This window comes from Falco cherrug, chromosome 10 (assembly GCF_023634085.1).
Source record: "Falco cherrug isolate bFalChe1 chromosome 10, bFalChe1.pri, whole genome shotgun sequence".
Taxonomy (NCBI): domain Eukaryota; kingdom Metazoa; phylum Chordata; class Aves; order Falconiformes; family Falconidae; genus Falco; species Falco cherrug.
Window position 1 is genome coordinate 37,443,927 of NC_073706.1, and position 20,358 is coordinate 37,464,284.

At 39.2% G+C, this 20,358-nt stretch overlaps 1 protein-coding gene across 2 annotated transcripts in view; it reads right to left on the minus strand.

Annotated features, from left to right (window-relative positions):
* Positions 1-1,961: 1,961 nt before the first annotated feature.
* CARS1 (cysteinyl-tRNA synthetase 1) overlaps positions 1,962-20,358 on the minus strand; it is a 41,152-nt gene continuing 22,755 nt past the window's right edge. For both annotated transcript variants that reach the window (XM_055721789.1, XM_055721788.1), the window contains 7 exons: positions 18,969-19,050; positions 14,413-14,493; positions 13,976-14,043; positions 12,568-12,627; positions 11,261-11,344; positions 2,897-10,145; positions 1,962-2,845 (listed from right to left, as the gene is read on the minus strand). In XM_055721789.1, the coding sequence (XP_055577764.1) occupies positions 10,011-10,145; positions 11,261-11,344; positions 12,568-12,627; positions 13,976-14,043; positions 14,413-14,493; positions 18,969-19,050 (510 nt within the window). In that variant the 3' untranslated portion in view covers positions 1,962-2,845; positions 2,897-10,010. The remainder of the gene's footprint in view (positions 2,846-2,896; positions 10,146-11,260; positions 11,345-12,567; positions 12,628-13,975; positions 14,044-14,412; positions 14,494-18,968; positions 19,051-20,358) is intronic.

Consider the following 20,358-nt stretch of genomic DNA (forward strand, 5'->3'; position numbering starts at 1 on the left):
GGGGATGTGTACAGAAGGTAAGAGAAGAAGAGCTGGGTCGTGCTAAACTGATAGAGGAGATGAAGCAGAGGCAAAGGATGAATATCAGGCAGAAGTGAATGAGCATATTGTAGGGAAAGTGGACACTGGAAGTGAGATTGACCTAAGCTAAAGAACCAACAAGGGGTTCTGGTGAACTAGGGATTAGGAAAAAGGAGGTGGAATTTTTAGTGAATACAAAACCAACTTATTTGGTGTTAAACTTCAGTGAAAAGAATTTGTTACAGTTGTGGGGACTGCTGACCACCAGGAAAACATCCTGAAACCTTTAAAGTACAAACTAAGAAAACAAATAAGAATGCCAAATTCACCAAAATCTTTGTTGGGAAGAGATTTATTAGAACATCTAGACGTTTAAAGAAGGGGAAATGAAACCAAAAGTTAAAATTAATCAATTTTAAAAGATCAATTAATTAAAATGTTGAGCTTATCTTTAATTCAACAGAAAAGTGGAAGAGAGGACCTCCCTGAAGTAAAAGAAATCTTTAACCAGGTATATCTGGAAGTAAATTCCAGGTAAGGAAAAAATGCTTTCCCTGTTACAGTAAAAATGATAAGGGGAAGGCCTGCCTAGTTCAGGTAAAACAATATCCCTTGGTCAGCAAGGCTGTGGGGAATACTGGCAGAAAAACTGAAATAAAATACACTCTGTAGTAGTTCTACTAATGTAAATCTGTGTGTTTTACCATGACAGTGACTTGTTATGGGATGTGCAGATGAAACTCTGCATTGACAACGAAGTATAAGGAATAAGGTTGGTCAAGTGCCTCCTACCACAATCAAGGGCAAGACTGGGCTGGCCTCTGTGTTTGCCACCAAGAAGGATCTTGAGCTCTGCTGCTGGCTGCAACCCAGCAGGCGTTGAGCGGTGGGAACATGTGCCATGCCAGACCTTGATGTGAGGAATGGCCCCCGCTGTTATAAGAGGGTCATCCAGGAAGGAAGAACATAAGATGGCCCATTGAGGCACTGATTTGGAAATTGGAAACTGCCTGGCCGACCATGAAGCCATACAAGTAGCAGAGGAGGTAGGAAAGGAGGAATTATCCTTAATACCAGACGGTAAAATCCAAACTGTAAGTACAGATCAGGAGCCAAATTATTCTAAAGAAAACTTAAAGGTAATTCAGGACATGAATGATAAAAAATAAGTGGACTTATTTGAGGGATGGTCGTATAGTGGTACCATCCAATTTAATATGGACCACAGCCGTAACAGAACATAATGAGATGCACTGGGGAGCTGATAATTTATATAAAAGTCTAAATCAGAAATTGATAGGGCAGAACTTGTATACTGTAATAAAACAGGTGACTCAGCAATGTGAAATGTGTTTGAAAATTAGCCAGGGCAACAGTGGCAAGTTGATTTTTCCAGACTCCCAAGAATTGGGGGGTACCGATATTTATTAAATGAATGGACACCCCAACGTATCATACAGTATTATGGACCTGCAACTTGGAATCCTAATGAACTCATTAGCGGTGCTCGAGAACCTATCTACAATCTGAATCGTATCATTCGTCTACAGGCTGTCTTGGAAATTATTACTAGTCAAACAGCTAAAGCTTTTGATGTGAAATGCAATTTATCAACACAGGATGGTTCTCGATTACCGGCTAGCCGAAGAAGGAAGTGTTTGTGGTAAAGTAAATGTTTCCAATGGTTGTTTGAAAATTGATGACAATGGTGAGATAATCACATCAGAGATAGGGAAGTTAGCCCATGTTCCCGTCCGAACTTGGAAAGACGAATACTGACTTGGACTTGTTTTCCTGGCTTCTCGGGAGCCCCTGGGTAAAACGAATCCTATTTTATTTGTTATGTGGATTAGCCACCTTATTGTTTTTGCCATGTGCTGTTCCATGTTTTATAAGATTAATTCAACACGTTATAACTAACATGCAATTTGCTATTATGGTTTCACCCGATGGCGTTAAACAAATGCGAGTGGTATGACAAAATGTACACACAAAATAACATTTTAATAGCCAACAAGAATTTGGAAACAATTGACTCTTAACAATTCAGATAACAATGTAGGCTGAGTAAGAATAAAAATAGAATAGCAGCAAAAACAACCGCCAGGAGCACATAGACGAGGATATGGTAATGCCTTTTATACTTTTCCGCTTCCGCCATAAGTTCTTGACATGAGACAACAGAAAAATGCACCCTCTGCCTAAACAACAACAGGAAGAAAAAAGTTTTGATCTTCTTTCTAATGAACCATATAGGTTAAACGTTTTGAGAACACTCACCTTACAGAATGTTCAGAGGGGGAAATGTACACTCTAGACCCTTCTTCCCTGGCAGGTGACGCGGTGGTCTGGTGGTGAGAAAACATTACATTGAAAACAGGGACCTATTGTTTGGCCATAGTGCCATAAATGTTACCATTAACAGACTTACCGGAGTGGTAAGCTCGGGAAATGGGTTTGGGACTTCATCTGGGCATGCAGTAGCCATTGTTTATCACACGCATGATCCATGTATACCTTTGAACATGTGCATGTGCGATTTTAAAGCTCCACGGAATGTGTTGGAAAAATCTGGAAAGACCGCGCATGCGAAATCCCTATAGTCTAGCCATGATAGTGATGCATGTAAAAAAAAAAAAAAAAAAAAAAGGAATGTGTTAAGAAAATACAGTGTTTATAGTTCATTTAAATAATATTTTTATTACTTAAGTGAAACATATAGCTATAAGTGTTATTTTTAGGTTTTGTTTTTGTAGGTTATGATTATATGTATTACCCAACCCTTTGGATTTATTTTGAAAACTGTGTGTTTGATGCAAAGTAACTTCAATGAACCATTTGACAATCAGTAAACAACAAATAACAATTTATTAACAAACATGAACTAGAAATTGAATAACAGAATAACAGTCCAGCAAAGTCTCATGTAACGTGAAAACAGACTTCTTCACTCGTGAATCCAGTATTTCTCTTCACGAAGTGACGAAGATGAACAGAAAAGAACGAGCCGCTTGTATCCACTATTCAAGAGTAAAGAAAACTCCTGAGAAATCATGGGCCGTCACTCCGGCAGGACCCACAGGACTACGATTCTTCAGGTCATAATTATAGTCAGATGTTTGCCAAATTTGTACTTAACTCTGTGGAATAAGAATGTACATTTATCCCTGGTACAAGGCATATCTCAGGCTCTGAATAAAACTGATTGTTGGATATCTACACATGTGCCTGAATATGGAGGAAAGGGTATGTCATTGATTGGAATTCCATTACCTAGGAATAAATCTTAGGAAAGACTGTGGGAAAATACCTCTTGGAGTATTGAAAATGATGAAATTTTGAAATTACGAGATAAATAGTCCTAAGGTGCAAGAGTCATACTATATGTGTGTTCAGAGATGTAATCCACCCAAAGGATTGGGAAACATGGACTGTAACCCTGTGACCTATGTAGGAAATCAAACTTCTTGTAATACAACTTTAAATATTGGTACCTCGATTTCTGTTAACTCCACAGCTTGGCCAGTGCCAGAAGGAAGAGGATGGTACTGGCTGTGTAATGGTACAGCCCGAAAGATATTACCAAAAAAAGGGATGGGAACATGTACCTTAGGAGCAGAAGGTCCTAATATGACGTTACATGATTCTTTGTCAAAAGGATACCTGAGAAATCATATCCGGAGAATTAGATGAGAAATAAAAAATCCTTTAATAGAAAAGCCAAGTGCTTTTCATAGCTTTGCCCGATGGTTTATCCCTTGGTTAGGAGTAAGTGAACTGAAAAAAACCCCTATAGTCAATATATCAGCAATGATAGAAAACTTAGAAAACAAAACAATCGATGCTATAAAGACACAGCAAATAGAAATATCTAGCTTGTCACAAGTGGTATTACAAAACAGAATGGCTTTGGATTTATTATTGGCTGCTCAAGGAGGAGTATTTACAATTATTAATACCAGTTGTTGTATACGTAGATCAGAGTGGAAGAGTTTCCACTGATGTAGAAGAATTTTGGAAACAGACCAAAGAATTACACGAGATTACAAAAGATGATCTTTCTTGGGGATTTGAGGAATGTGGGAACAAGTTGACTTCTTGGTTACCTAACCTTCAATGGCTGAAGCAGATTTTTGTTGTAATAATCATTTTTTATAATATTTGGAATATTTGTATGTATATTATGTAGATGCATGCTTTGGTGTTTGAATGCAAGTAGATACATATGATGCAAAGGAATTTGCATGTACCTAGAAAAGGGGGGAATGATACTGAATGAATTCACTTTAGGATAGAATAAGCCTTGTAGTTAAAGTATAATGAACATAAGAAATATATTCTAATGAAATTAATAGCTGCACAACAAAAGCTGCTACGAAATCCTCTGTACAACCCTGTACCAAGGCTAAGAACTTGTATTTACTCAAAAATGTAGGTATAGTAATTAGGTCATGTAACCATAGTCTGAAAGAAATAATTAATGAAATAACTGATCAGAGGAGGAGTCTGTTTCTCTTTCTTTAACTTTCTCTAACAAGGGGCCTGCTTATAAGTTATCTCGAGGGAGCAATTAAAAGAAACAAGCAGAAGAAACAGATGGTTGACAAGGACATAAATTAGCTCAGACCAATAAGAACACTGCAAACTGGCAAGATCATCACGTACCAGACAAAAGGTGAAAAGTACACCGTGAGGAAGACCTACAGCCTTCCTCCCAGAGACCCCTGCCCACAATTCTTGGAAGAATTTGCGCAGGCAAAGGACTGATAAGCTAATTAACATACGAAGTGAGAGTAGGCGGGATTAGGTAATGACTATGTATAGGCATTAATTGAATATTCATTGTTTTATTGTATAAATGTAAGATAATTAGTTACTTTAAACATGCACGTTAGGCGGGAGGATCCCCGTGCATCCAGCGCTGCCAATAAAGGATACTCAGTCACTAAGAAATTTTGACTTCGTTCTTTAAATCACCATCCCTTTCCGTGTTTCCCCAAACCAGTCTTTTATTCTAACAACAGCCAGTGAACAGCCTCCTCCTATTTCCATGGATTCTTATTTTGGGACAACTTTACTCATGGCAGTGGCTACACGTAATTCTCAGTCCTCCAAAGAAGAGCATAATGAACTCTGAAAGAAGGATTTATTGGAAGGTATTCCTGCTCTATGCTTTTGTTCTGGTTGCTGGTTCATAGCTGTCAAATATTCTTTTAAGCTTTTTCTGTCAGTCTCCATTTGGTTAAAAGCCATTTCTCCTTTCCATCCAGAAGATGTTTGAAGTACGTATTCCAAACTTTGTCTCCTGCAAAGAGGAGGTTTTGCCTGAGTATGTGATGTAGCTGCACTCTGCAGCCCCGTTCAGACTATTTGTTGCAGTACTGCATCTTCAGTGGTATGTGTAGTTTGTCCCTCTGAAGTAGTTGCTATCCATCTGTAAATGCAGTTCTCATAAATGCTGCAAACCCTGAATGAAATTAAAATTAGGATGGTCTTGTAAAAGTAGATTTGGTTTCTTCTGGAACAATTATTAAAGCCTTCGAACAGGCCAGAGTGCTGGAAGTCCCTGGCTGTCTTCCTCCACTGATGTGTATTGAAGTAAACACACATTTAAATTGTCTTGTGCCCCTCTCCAAAGACATTAGTCTGCCGTGATCAATGAGGGGGTTTTGCTGACTTCTCCAACCTCTTGTAGCATGGTGGTGGTCTTTAGGACTCTGGATAAGGCACAATCTGTGGAGTCATTTTGCCATCAGGTGCTCCTACCCTGCAGAGAGCTGCAAAAACGTATTTGCTGACTCACCCTGGCTTGATTTAAACAGCCAGCCTAGCATACAAGAGCTTGGAGAACCAACACTGAGAGAAAGGATTGTGGCAGAGCTGCCAAACAGATGCACTAGACACTGGAGAGAAAGGCTGTGCTGAGGTTGTAACCGGCATTAGCATGTCTCCGTCTTCTGCCCTTGGGTGGGTATTAATAGAAGCTGCTGTCACTTGGGGAGATGCCAGCCATTCACAGCCTAATTTGAGAGACAAGACTTAGTTTTGTCAATGACTTTTTCTGGAGGGGGAGGAAGAACTTTGATCGTTGCTAAGTGGAGTCCTAGTACTAAACAGCTAATGTTCTTAATTAATTTGTCTCAGGAGGCATGTTAAGAACTATACATGTGGTGCAGTGTCTTGTATGGAAATTGCCCTGTGAAATCAGGGAGAGGAGTAAAAATTCCCTTCCGTATTTGTGTGGTAGAAATGGTGTCATTAAAGAGGGAGCTAAAGTTGGTCTAGCAAACTACCAGTACCTGAAAATGTTTAAACTTGACTTAAAATGTAGGAAAAGGAGTTGAAGGTATGTAGTGCATGGGCAGAGATTTGCTTATTTGCACGCTTAAAATGCATCAGTGGCTTCCTGGAACAGCAGACAGCAAATACAGGTGTTAGGATAAAAAGTCACTGAGACTATCGTCAATGTAGTTAGGCACTCAGTTTAAAGTCTTTGAAAAGATTGGTGGCAACAAGACTAGACTGAACAATTCACAGATTTTTCTGCCAGTATCTGAACCAACTGAGGGATGGAACTCGTTCTCTTTAGTGGAGCAGTCTTCATGTTTGATGTTAGTATGAATGTTCACGTTAGGAAGGCTGAAAGGCGCACTGGGCAAAGTTGCTGCTGCCAAGTTTGGCCTGCAGCCAGGGGTCCAATTAAAAACATAAACCCCACACTTTTACCTTGCCTTGCATGTCCAAATAAAGTCCTTGATAGGTGGGAAATAAAAAGTTCAAATTTGCACAGACCAACACAAGGTCTGTGTCCTAGAAAATTAAAATATTAAACAATTCCAGGAATTTGCTCTGGGGATTTTCATTTTCATAATGCTTAGAAAATCAGTTCCAGGCTGGCTTCCCTGAGCCTGTGTATGCATACACACACATTTTACAATAAATAAATTAAAAATACTGTGGAGTCCTCACCCTTTCCCTTGCTGGGAGGGACAGGTGACAGACACTGAATGCAGGCCATTGCTGTTACATTCCCTTCTGGTTGCCAGGTCGCTCTCACCCAGTGCAGTGGAATTCACTTAAGTGCCACCTTGATGGATTGCCAGGGAAGAGGTACTGTGCTGAGTTTCAGCGATTCCACAGATCAATTGGCACACCTTCACTGAGAAAGTCAGCCTAGAACGTGTGCATCCAAGCCTGGCTGCAGTGATCTTTGTTTGCTAGCAAGCTTTCCTTCACCAGGACTTTATGCATACTGAATTAAGAAAAAAAAATTACTGATGGAGGAAGCAATGTGTGCATGTGGGAAGCATACGAAGAGGCTGGAAGATAACCTTTGGATAATGGAAGTCTGAAATGCTTCGAAGAGCTATTCAAGGAGAGTTGTCCCAGAAACAAAATGAAGCATTTGGGAAGGGAAAAGGACGTGTTTGGTTTTTTTAATTCTTCTACATTGATGTAGTAGATAAATCGTGGAATTGGATGAAGTTCTACTGAAAGTATAGCAGGAGAAAAACCAGTGCATGGGGGTGAAAGCCAGGATGTTATCATGAGATAGATGTCATAACTGACAACCGAGGACAGCAAGGGGTTAACAGTGTCTTCTCCATAGTCATATACTAACTAGCTTTAAGCAAGTGCTAACCTGGATCACCAAAAAAAGATTTTCTGTAAGCAAATGACAGTCGCTATTTGACATCAAATAGCAAGTTCAGAAGCAGCCCAGGCACGTCTGTCCTGGTTTCGGCTGGGATAATTTTTTTCTTGGTGGCTGGTGCAGTGCTGTGTTTTGGATTTAGGAGCAGTGTTGATAACACACTGATGTTTTTAGTTGTTGGTGGGCAGTGTTTGTGCTGGGTTGGGGACTTTTTGGTTTCTCAGGCCTTGCTGGCCGGAGGCGACACAGCCAGGACAGCTGACCTGACTAGCCAAAGGGCTATTCCACACTATGGGACATCATGCTCAGTATGTGAACTGGGGAGGGGGGAGGGGGAGGTGGCCGGGGCCTGGGGATCATTGCTTGGGGACTGGCTGGGCATTAGTCAGCAGGTGGTAAGCAGCTGTGTTCTGCATCACTTGGCTTCTTTTCTCCCTTCCCTTTGGATTTCAGTTATCAAATTGTGCTTACCTTAACCCCCAGTTCTTAAGAATTCCTTTCAGGTTCTCCTCCCCCATCCCTCTAGGTGAGGGGCAATTGAGCGAGTGGCTACGTGACGCTTAGTTACCAGCTGGGGTTAAACCACGACAACATCCCATCCCTTCATGGATATCTTGGGGGAGCATGCCGGGAAGAAAACGATGAGCTGATAATGTTAAAGGGGGTTAGAATACAGAGTGGCGTAAAAATGCAACTGAGCCTCTTCTGTTCATAGGCCAGAGGATGGAGGAGTTGCCCTCGTGGCTGTGGCCGGCTGTCTAAAGTACCACTGTGCAGTTTAAACACGTGTTTATACAATTATTTAGAAATTAGCAGAATAATCAAATACTAAATGCAAAATGAATTAAACTAGTAATAGCAAGCTAAAAGAAAAGTTCTGTAAACCACATTTTTTCAGAAAGATGGTTGTGGGATAAAGATAAGCTCTATATTCTTCCCACTATACAAAGGTCACATACAATTTATACTTTACAACAGATTTTATTTTCTGCATACAAGATGTATGTGCTTTACTGACCTTAACATTACATATGTTTTCAAAGGCAAATACAAACTAGAAAAAAACCCTACTAGACCTTTCTGTTACTTCTCAGAAGGAGTAATATAAATATAAAGATAAAGCAAAGATGTTTTAACTCTTAATTAAGGAAGGGAACACAGCCTAATAGTTATAACATGAACCTAAGAGTCGAGGGAACAGAGGTGTCACAGTATGATCTTCTGCAAGTCACCTTGAGGCTTAAGAATACTTGATGAAAATAGTTCTGCATATTGGGCACTTGGCTGTTAAATGCAGTCGGGAAGTGAGATTTTTTTAGAATTTCACGAACTTTGGTTCATTCAGCAGCTACTGCCAGTGAAACGCATTATTAGGCAACAGAGAACTGTCCTTGCAGACATAATGTGACCATACTACATCAGGAAGATTGTTAACTCAGGGTAAAATCATCACATTAAAAACATCCGGCTTGAATAATGAGCAATGTATAGCTGTATTTCCTAATTGCAAACCAATCCACAAACTGTATCTCAGTTAGAAACGCTGTGTTAAATCCCCATGGCTCTGAACTGGTAATTAGGTACTTTGGCAGCACTGCTGTTCCCTTTGAGGGATAGCTCCAAGAATGCACTACCCTCTGCCATTAGCCCTTCACATTTTTCCCACCACCACAAAGGCAGGTGCATTTGCCTTGTACTTACCCACTTCACTGCAGCTGCAGGTTAAGCAAAGATGATGACGTGCTCCCTTTTGCAACAAAGGGACTGTTAGCTTCTACTATGCAAAGTGTTCTGGGCATACTTACAAGAGGTTTTAATGACAGCAGCTAAAGTAAGTATCCTAGTGGAACTACCCACTTTTCCTGCTTATGTAAAGATACTAAAGTCATCTGGAAAATACTGTTCTTACTGTGGGACAAATTACTCAGCTCCCATTTAGTTGTAAATTTTGCTGACTGTGATATATTCCAGAATGCAAGCTACAGTGGGTCTTAGATAGAAATCAGTATGCAGGGCAAATTAACCAAAGCCTGGACAGCTCTAATAAACAAGAAACCTTACATAAATTTGCTGACTGAGCAGCACCTTGCCAAATAAAACTGGCAACCATTCAACCTGCTACTGTTGTTCTGAAGAAACTTCTTACAGGTTGGCTTTTTTTTTTTTAAGAATGGATTTTTATGGACTTTCCAGATGACATTACTAATCCACGTAAACAGGATTTTTACTTTGCACATAATAGAAAGTGTAAACAGAAATCTGAGCATCAGTATATGCTCACTTCTTCAACGGTGACCCAGCACTCACATTCTAAAAAATTAAAGTCCTGTCATTCTCAATTTGCACTTCCATTCTGAACCATTTGTAGATACTCCTTGTATAGCTTTTCTTGGGTTTCATAAAGTTTCTTTAGCTTCTTAACTTGTCCTTTGCTGAGTTCTTTGCCTTCTGTATCATGGGTGGGAAATCCCTGAAATATTTAAAAAAAAACCAAAAAAACAACACAAGAGAATATTTAAGACAAATTCTTGGACTGCTTTTGCTCCTTATGGAATCGTGTTTTAAGAAGATAGGGGGATAATGTCACCATGACAAGCTGTCAACATGGGGTACATCTTGGCTAAGTTTAGTCACCTAGAAGTTTGACAACTACCTCTCACTATTTGTGTGTGTTCCCTTCCTAGTTAATGACAGGGCAAAGGGTGTATTTATTTTCTGTCCTGTACTAGGTAAGGGGAGGTTAGACAACTAACTTCTAGATGGTTATAACTGTAAGAATAATGAATAATCCCTGAGCAGATGGTTAAGAGACGACTTCTAATCACACCAGCATACAGAACCCAAGGCTTAAAGCAAAGTCAGTATCAGATTTGTGTTCTCAATGGAGAAAGTATGATGAGTTGTTACGGACATTCTCCTTGGCTTGCAGGGGTATTTTCCAGTATTTACACTCTCCATTCTTACTTGCCCCCAGGGCCTGAATTTGCATGGGTGATGAGAACAGGGAGAAACAGGATCCATGTCCTGGATCAAGCGCTGAACACACACTGCTTTGTGTTTTCTAGGTAGCACGTTTTACCATCGAGGGGAGCAATCAAGAGCAAAGTTATCCATACAGCCCCTTCAGAGATCCTTTGCCAGGAGAGAGCAAAACAGTGGGTAGAACCAAAAGGAAGCACAGGACCTCTCTGAAAAACATCAGTTCTAGCAGAGTTGGGGAGTTTGTACTTGCAAGTGAATTCCTTGCCTTGCCACAGGGTAATAAAGCTGTGAACAAACATCATACATGTTCCTACCCACAGTATCTACAGGGAATTTTGCTCTGCAATGAGAGGGGCTAAAGGAGACTGACGTACAATGAAAAGACCCTTGAAATGATGGCTAACAATTACAGAACCTTGGTCCCCAATGCAAGATGTATGCAATAAAATTAATATATCACCATTTCTTTCTCTTCTTCCCTCCTCTTGTTACATAAATAGCACTGCCCTGGAGGTTCTGGAACAAGATCAGCTATGTACATAGACAATTGAGTAAGTGTAACTGGGGAAGGAAAACCACTCCCTATTTAAAGAAGTCTCTTACGTTTTCATCAAACATGGAATATTTGTCGTGTTCTGATTTAAACATTTCATGTGGTGGGATCTTCATTTTTGCCAGTTTTGCTGCCTGTAATATAAAATGTGCATTAACATCACAGTTAATTACCGACAACCTGTCACATATGCAAAAGGAAAAGTAGACTATAATTTGCAAATCAAGGAACATTTAATTTACAATTGTTTCTCATGTGAAAAGAAACTGAGTGAGGAACAACTCAGTAAGTCTTAGCTGTGCTAAGCAGGGAAAAAAACCCCAAACGATAGAGGTATTGCAGGAACTCAAAATAATTCACTTACATACTCCAAAACCTACATCTGATTTTTGCTGATTTGGTTCCTTAGTGCTTTAGGTGCAAACACAAAGGGAATAGTTGCTATGAGTAAAGAACAGTCAGCAATTAACTCACTGCAAAGGGAACCACCTTTATCAGGAGTTTCCTGCTGACAAGCACAAGTTTCTGTGCAGGTCACAGCAGGATCAGGATGCAAGTAACTGTACTGAAAATAAACTGAACTGTCACTTATCTGTGAACAAGCACATCTCAGAATCCTTTCCAAGTGATTTATGCCCAATGCAAGGGAATCACCTTTTCGAAAGAATGCAAAAAGCTGCTTGGAATTTGTGGATGATAAATGCTATTTATCTAGTTTTCTCTCTGTACGTGGTGCTCTCTAAAAGTCAGCTTCCTCTTTCAACGCAGGAACGTATTTCCTGTACTGTTAGAGTCATCAGCATGGCAAACTCTTTTTCTTCTTATGAGTTCATCTCCTCTGGCTGTCTACTCCTCATCCAAAGGCTGAAACCATTTGAGCTATCTTAATTCCAATTGCAGAGATAAAATGTGTTTTTAAAAATCACTTCATTGCAGAGCTCAATCATAGGGAACAGGTGGATTCTTAAAGAGAAAAAACTCCATGTTTTCCACACATGCCTACTATATCTGAAAGGGAAGAAAATAAGCTTCTTTTAACAGGTATGTAAGATACTGCTTTGGCAATTGAAGTAATACTGTCTGTAGACTGAAATAAGTGCTACAAGTTTTTCTAAGAAGCTGTTGCAACCTTTAGTTGTGTTTTCAAAGACAGCTTCTCTGTAATAGGAGCTGAAAATTCAAATCTGAACTGCAAGCCAAAGTCATTCTGAGCAGGAAACTGTAGACAAAAAAAAAAAAAAAGAGGCCCAGTTAAGGCTGGGCAGAGAGCCTGTGTTCTAATGTAATCTTTCCTGCATGTGACTATTGCTGCTAACACTCTTCTTCAAGACCAGATTAAAAGGATCTGAACACTTACTTCCTGCTGTTGTTTTTTCCTGGCCGCTTCTTCTTTCTTCCTTTTTTTCTCTTCTTCAATCTATGAAAGGCAATGTTAATGAGTAAAAGGTAATGAACTATTTAATTTGATTGTTTTCTACAAATCTTTCCTGCATGCTTCCCTGGATATCAAATTACATACAGAACTGGCAGCATAACCTGCAGCAAACCACCATGCCTTATAATTAGGATAGTCTGATACTTCCCACTGTATGACTTTGATTTAATTTGCTTTCATTCACAGTTACACCAGTTTTAACTGAACAGAATCCATTTTGCATGCAAAGTGTATACCTATAAAAGAATACTTACAAAGCCTGCAAAAGAAATGGTCCTGCCATTTCACGGGGAAAAATGTTTTGCAAATGACTTTAAAAAAAGACTGTATTTCACTGATATTTTAAGCTCTAGCCTCAAACTGTGAAGCCATTAGTTTCTCAAGAAGTGGTTGTATCTCTTGATGTTCCTAGGGAAACAACTATCCAAATTTATCCAACCGAAAAAACTTAGAAAAATCTCATCTTGAACTTGCTTAGGAGAGACCCATCAGTTCTCCAAGAGTTCTGCCAGTACTGAACATAATACTGTTTCCAGGGAAAACGTATTCTAGCTGCAGGTTCCACCCAGCAGCTAAATACAAACTGCCCTCAAGTGTCTTTTTGATGAAAACATTTGGAATCAACTGAAACTACATTTTACTTCTCCCCTTTTCTAAAAAAACATTTACATGGAAGAAGAAATGTTGGAAAGTCTGCCAAACATTTCTAGCCATGATGGAATTTTACTATTTGTTAAAACTGAAGACAGACAAAAAAGTGTTACTCTAAATGTTATAAAGTCAGATATTAATGCTAGGATGGTTTCTGTGCAGACCTTGTGCATGTGAATTAGAATTCGCAGTCTTTATATGGTAACATGTGAATTCCTGCCCCCACACCCTGAATATGTCACCCATCCATACTACATTAATTAAGATTTAGCCAGGGCATTTTGTTCTCGCAAATCAGATAAATATAGTCTAGTTCTATGGAAAGCATCAACTTCGTTTGTACAGAGAAAAGAAGTCTGAATTAGCTTCTCATTGGAATCATTCTTCCAGAGACATTAAGATAGTATGCATGCAATACTCAACATCTTTTAATTATATGAAGATCTTCAACAAAAAACCTTGGAGGTATTCATTAGGTCCTATACAAAATTTTCAGAAGCTGCTGTTTCAAAATTCTTTTCTGGAACACACTCAAATTTTAGTATCAATTCTCATATATTATTTTCCTTGTCGATAGTCTGTTAAGATTCTTCTTACAAGTTATCAAAGAAATGTAAAAGTATCCATAGCTTGCACATTATTTTAAATTTAAAAAATACAGAATGCTTAAAATAATAACCTTTTTCTTTTCTTCTCTTTCTTTCAACAACGTGTCCTTATCCACTAATTTAACCACAGTTGGAAGACCTGAAGAAGCAAAAACAGATGAATGAGTTTCCAGTGCTTGAATAGTCAAAGATAAAGGTGTTTAAGTTTTCTTATTGCAAGCTGAATGCAAATACAACTGAGTAACTACTCAGAAGTGATTAAGAAATTAGGTGCTATACAAAAAGATCAAAAAGATTGCAATGCATGTATTTACATTCTATACATGTATTCCAATATACAGTTCTAGAATATATATTCATACATCAGAAATATGATATGCTATAGCTTTGCAGTCCTTGAGTTTGTTGGATTATTCCAGATTAATCTTGACAGGTTTTTTCCCCACTTAGGAAAAGAGTAAGATTATAAAAACAGCTACCTACAAAGTTGCAAGACATAATTAGGTACCTTCATGGTCTTCAAATCGAACTCCGAGTTCAGGAAGGATGTCATCTCGAAGAGCATCGCTCAACTGCAGCACTTCAGTTACTACAGAGAATGAAAGATACTTTCAGTGAAGTAAGATCTGCTGCAAATATACTTGCGTCCTGCTACATAGTTATTTAAATGCAATTAAGAAATTGTCACTCTCTCACATAGGCCAGAGAAAGGTCTTTTGTTTTAAAGTAATAAACCTTTCAAATAAGCTCTCCCTTCTTTCAGCTACCCAGAGAAGCAGCATGTTTCTTTGCAGGGACTTGAAATTAATAAATTTCTTCCAAGATACCCTCATTTTTCCTGAAGGGGAACAGAAAGAAAATCCAAGGCAGTTCAGAAACAATGCAACAATTCTACCAGGGTATAGTGGAAGGGTGTATGACTCAGGAAGATCCTAATGGTTGCTGCAGGATTTCCAGTAAGAAGAGTTAAGAACCCTATTGTAGAAAAAATCACTAATTAACATATCCTGTGCCACATCTAACAGTGCCTTTGGAGGACTACGATTTTGTTGGTTTGATAATGACATTTGTCAGAGCAACTGTAATCCAAACATCCTCTGTTTCTACACGGAGTTATCTTTACCACCTAGTCTGACAAAGCTGGTTTTTGCAAGTAAGCTAGTCGCAGCAGAACATAGAATTTTGATTTGGCTTTCTGGATGGTGATCAGGACATCATGACTAATGTTTTTTCTTTTTTGAGAATTTATCAAAGAGCCTTTGATGACACCAAATGATTAAGAACTCAAGATTTACCGGAAAGAGATGCTATCAGGGCCTAAGGGGAAAATAAATCTTCATACAAGATATTTACTTGGATGAGAAACTGTATCAGCCGAGAAGCAGCAGCCCAGTTAAGAGGAACTACATGCATCAAGAAGACCAGTATGTTGCTGTTGTGAACTTAATTCAGTGGCATTCTTTATAGACAGTGCTGCACTTAGAAGGAAATGCCTACCAAGTGTGACAAGATAGATACCTGGGTTAGATGACACCACATGCTTATAATGTGTTTTCCATTTCAGTAACTCTCAGCTGGCTAAATCTAAGAAGCAATAGGGGTCTCAAGGGCAGTAATTCTAGCAGGGGAAGCTGCCACCCAGACACTGTACTAGACACAGCACCTACCAGTAGATACAGGTACCATCCCTGAACCTTCATCCCTTCCACAATTCTCAGAGCCTCAGAGAGCTGAACAGCAAACAGATCACCAACTGGCCTAATACCATAAAAAGGAACAGCCACCCTATTTCACTGCATGGTAGTGTTCTGCAACTCTCTTTGTACAGGAAAGCATTGCAGTTTATAGAAGCTCTTTAGTCCGTCATGAACTAAGTTGTTATTTTTCTTGATCCAAAGCAGTTACACAGTTAACCACATTCATGTTTGATACAACTCTAAATAAGCCATAAAGATAAACAAGGGCTAAGATTATCTCACTGGCTGTTAACACTAAAAGGTGCTGACTCTAACCCAGGCAAAAGAATTACACATATCGTATCAAGAATGTATCAGGTACACCTAATGCTCATTCAATAAAACAGCATCTTTTCAGTTATAAATATTTACTTATCTGAAATAATGAATAATTGGAAGTTTAAGAAGAAGAAATGTGTTATTTAGGAAAGGACACATCCTCCGATCAATCCTTTGTCATCCAGAGAAGTCCGCACCAGGCTGCTTAAGGCTGAAAAGTAGGTTCTTTTCATGTGGTACCTCCAGAGCAAAGATGTTTTCGGATTGGGTAGGGGTGTGTGTTTATGGGCTGCCCTAAGACGTAAGTCATTATCCTTACTAAGGACAGTGACCAGGAAACCAGTGGATAGACAGAGCCTTATCACCAGTGCCCATGAACACCCGGACAGCTAGGCACACCTTGAGCCTGTGAGCATTGCCCAGACCGCTTTTCACATTTTCTGTGAACTTCAAGCCAAAGAGTCTCGGATGTGAAACAGATGTTGTGCTGTTGTGAATGGGAACACTGTGATGGAGAGGAAAAGGAGGAACTTAAAAAAACCCACCAGCCTGAGAATGCTCGGTGTTAAGACTGGCAGCAAAAGAAAAGAGCAGGCATGGTGACAATGATCAAATTTGTCCCAATCCTGGTCAACTGATGATACATTAGGAAGAGGGCAGAGGGCTTCCCCCGTGTCCCAGAAGCAGCTTAGAGCAAGATACCACATGACACCAGCATCCATGGCAGGAAATGAAGATGCAGGCAGAGTTCAGTCATGGACACCTTCACCACAGGGTAGTCAATTTAAGCAGATGTCCTAAAATAAGTAACCAACAACTGAAGAGACTTGCTCCTCTTTTAACATCTGAAGAATAACTTGCTGCTAATGGGAATTCTTCCCAAGTATTGGGGGCTGCACTAGAGCACGGATCTGCTCCACTGTGCATCCTTGCAGAGACAGCTATGTGGGGTCTTTGCAGTTGGTCAAGTTCTCAAGCAAAATGTTGGGATGTGCAATACAGAGATGCTCTGCCCAACTGATCGTTGATGTCTTTTGCAGAGGGTTTCTGCATTTCTTTCCCTTGTACAGCTAGCACAATGTTTTCCTTTTTCTGTTTACCATCATTGCTAGAGTTGTTCACAAATTAAGTCAAGACTCAACTGCAAGTAATCGGTGCAGGTCTCCAGTTTCAACACTAATAAGGTTATAAAAGACAGAATTTATTTTACTAATAATGTTTGAATGTTAGCCTTTCTGAGTGATGGTAGATTTTTTGTGGAGTGTATACATTTTGATTCTTACTGAAACCCATAGTTTTACAAATGCTTATTCTGTGAAATGTTTTGTAAATATGTATTTTTAAAAGTTCTGTGTATATGGATGGAGACATTTATATTGCTCTGCAGGTTTTACCGAAGCAGCATACTTTTTATTTAACCTGTAGGAAGACTTAAAGCAATACAGATCATGTTAATTAATATTTAACACCATCCTGCCAGCATCAGGCTATGATGGGGAAACTCCCTTCATTTACAACCACATAGAGGCAGTATTTCCAGCCATTAATCAGAACAACTTTCACAGTAATTTAACACTTCGTGCAAGTAAGAATTTAATTGGTACAGGGAAATAAATCAGTACCACATCATCACAGGTCCTGCCAACCACCACTCAGCTTCCATATGTCAAATAGTTTAATGAAAGGTGCCTCCCTGGTCAAACTGCAGTGTTCTGTACCCCAGCCACACCGCAGCTAGATCCAGTTTTATTCTTACTGCCCAATTTATTTCATGCAAAATATCAATACCTTCCAAGTAAGAAACTCAAGTGCCAGTAAGCAGTCTAGTGCTAAGTACGTTCTAAAAATGATCTACAAGAATCCCTGTAATATTTAAACGTTACCACTGTTAAGAGTGAGCAACAGTTTAGCTCAACCATCAGAAAACAAGGAAACCAGAAGCCTCACATAAAATGAATATTTATGTTAAATACCAAAAGACCAAAGGTCCCTTTTTTGCCTGAGGATATACACACAAACTTCTTGAATTAATTCAAATTACAGAAAATATTTGGTGTTGGAACTAACAAGCCTATTTCTCAGCATTAGTTAGGTCTATAGGAGTTTGACAGTAATAGCCGAGTAGTCACATTAACAAATATAGTTTTGTGCTTTTAAGGTAAACTTATTAGCCCTTAAGAAAAACTCAAAACAGTAGCAAAATTAGGGTTTGCATTCTTTGCCAGCTGAATAGGTTATCAACCAGACACTACAAGTAATTTTATATTTCTGCATAATACATGGGTTATTAATATCTATTTTATATAGAAAAAATGACTTATTTTGCCTTCAAGTACAAATCTCAGTGTAAAACAGTTTTAAGAAAACAAGAATCAAATACCTATTAAAGACATGTAAATTCCGCAGGGGACAGCAGAAAATGGTAACAGCTCCATTAGGAACTAATCAGTCGCTAAAATCAAAGATGGCTTAATGAAACAACCTTTTTTAACGCTGTATGGTTCTGCTGCCAACACACACAGCATGATTGATCAAAGCTTTTCAGAGGAAAAAAGAAGCGCCTGAAACAACTTCTAGCAAACTCCCAGATGAATTTTGCAAAGAAAGCACTCAATTACCATCAGCGGAGCTACAATTTCAACTACGCTAACAAATAAGAACAGACATCTCAAGCCAGTTAAACACAGACAGTATCATTGCGTAGCAATCTACACCTTTAAGAGAGCAAGCTCCCTGGGAGAAGAGATCTTGGGTACTTTATACCTACAAAGCAGGGAGTGCCCTAATCTAGAGAAACAACAGCCAGTCCTGTCATTCCAGAACTTTCAAATTCTTTAGGAAATTATAATAAAATTAGTTTAGCAGCCTGTAAAAGATTCCCAAATTAAAGACACAGGTAGCAGGGATGCAAATATTCAAGCTAATTCTGATTTAAAGATTTTATTCTCTAAGCAAAGAGAGACTGCTGTATCAGCTGGCTCATGCCCCCAGTTTGATTCCTATAACCCGAGTCTCATATGCAACAATACAGGAAAAAGTGAACTCTCACCTTTCTTCTCTCTGGCAATCTGTCGCACTCCTTCTCTGAACTCAGAAAGAACTTGTAGGTATGGCATCACTGTAGATTCAACCTGCAGGATAATTATTTCTACAGTCAGCTAATCATAATTTAGATATAAAACGTGTCCTTACCCACTTCATATATATGTGCTGGTAAATGGAACCTGACCCTCAGGGCTGATGTGCATCGATAAAAATTGTCATTGCTGCATTGATGTCAAAGGACAGATGATCCCTTGCATTAGCTGTCAATTTTCCTTTTGTGCAGGTACTTGTGAAGTTCTGCCTGCCTCTCCCCGTTCCTTTTTTGTCTCCTTTCAGTTACAGATATATCAGTTCCACAGGGTTATGCTATAAAGCAGCTAACTATAATGCAGTACAGGGATAAAAAACACCACCCAGACGAATTTGCTCCTTCACGTTCTGTGTTGCCTGACTTGGGTCACAGTGTTTGTCAGACATAATACCAGGTGAAACTGATGTTAGGACTCATTTTCGTTAGAACACAGATCTGTTCCTCAGATGTTAGCTTATGCTAATTGTGTTTATTCCCAATACAGTGCAGTTGTCTGTATTCCTCACGTGACTCCCTACCCTACAAAACATGGGGAGAGATTACTGTTCAATTATTTCATGTATAAGTAAATGGTAGTTTTAAAAACTCACAGAAAAAATCCTGAGAATCCTGCTTTCAGTGGTAGTGAATAGCAACAGCAAACAGTTAGTGAACAGCAGTGAACGATTACAAGAACAACTACAGATCAGTGCTGTCTGCAGATGCTTTTCTGGAATCCCAAGAGGGGAAGCTAGGCACCGAGGAGACTGATTAAATTAAAAGTTTCATTAGTTTGGAGGGTGGGGGAGAAAAAGAAAAAACACACACTCTTGTCTCCCCTACAGTCTCCCTGAGTCTTTCCAATCTGTTAAATCTCCATGACAAATTCCTTTGCAATTAACAGACAAGATAGTCTGTTATGCTCAAAAAGTGCCCATATGAAAGGAGCTGAGGGGCTCCACTAGAACTTTTCATAAATGTGAATACTATGCAATCACCTTCACAACTGGAACCATTGCTGACAAGTCTGGCAGAAGAAACAGGCTCTGGAAAGTGAGCAAGAGTCATACCTTCACTACCCCCTCTACACTGAAGCTAGCTAAACATCCAGATGAAGCGGTGTCAGGAAAGCATGCGCTGTCCCTACTTTATCAGTCATTTAAGATTAAAAAATTTTATTTCCAAAATAACTAACTTGATAGCAACGCTCAATTCATTTGGAAAATGAGACTACGGAACCTGAGGTTTTCTGAATTAAAATCTCTTCTATCCCCTTTCACGTAAATTACTGAACCGCAGTAATTAAGCTAGTTGTTCTGTCACA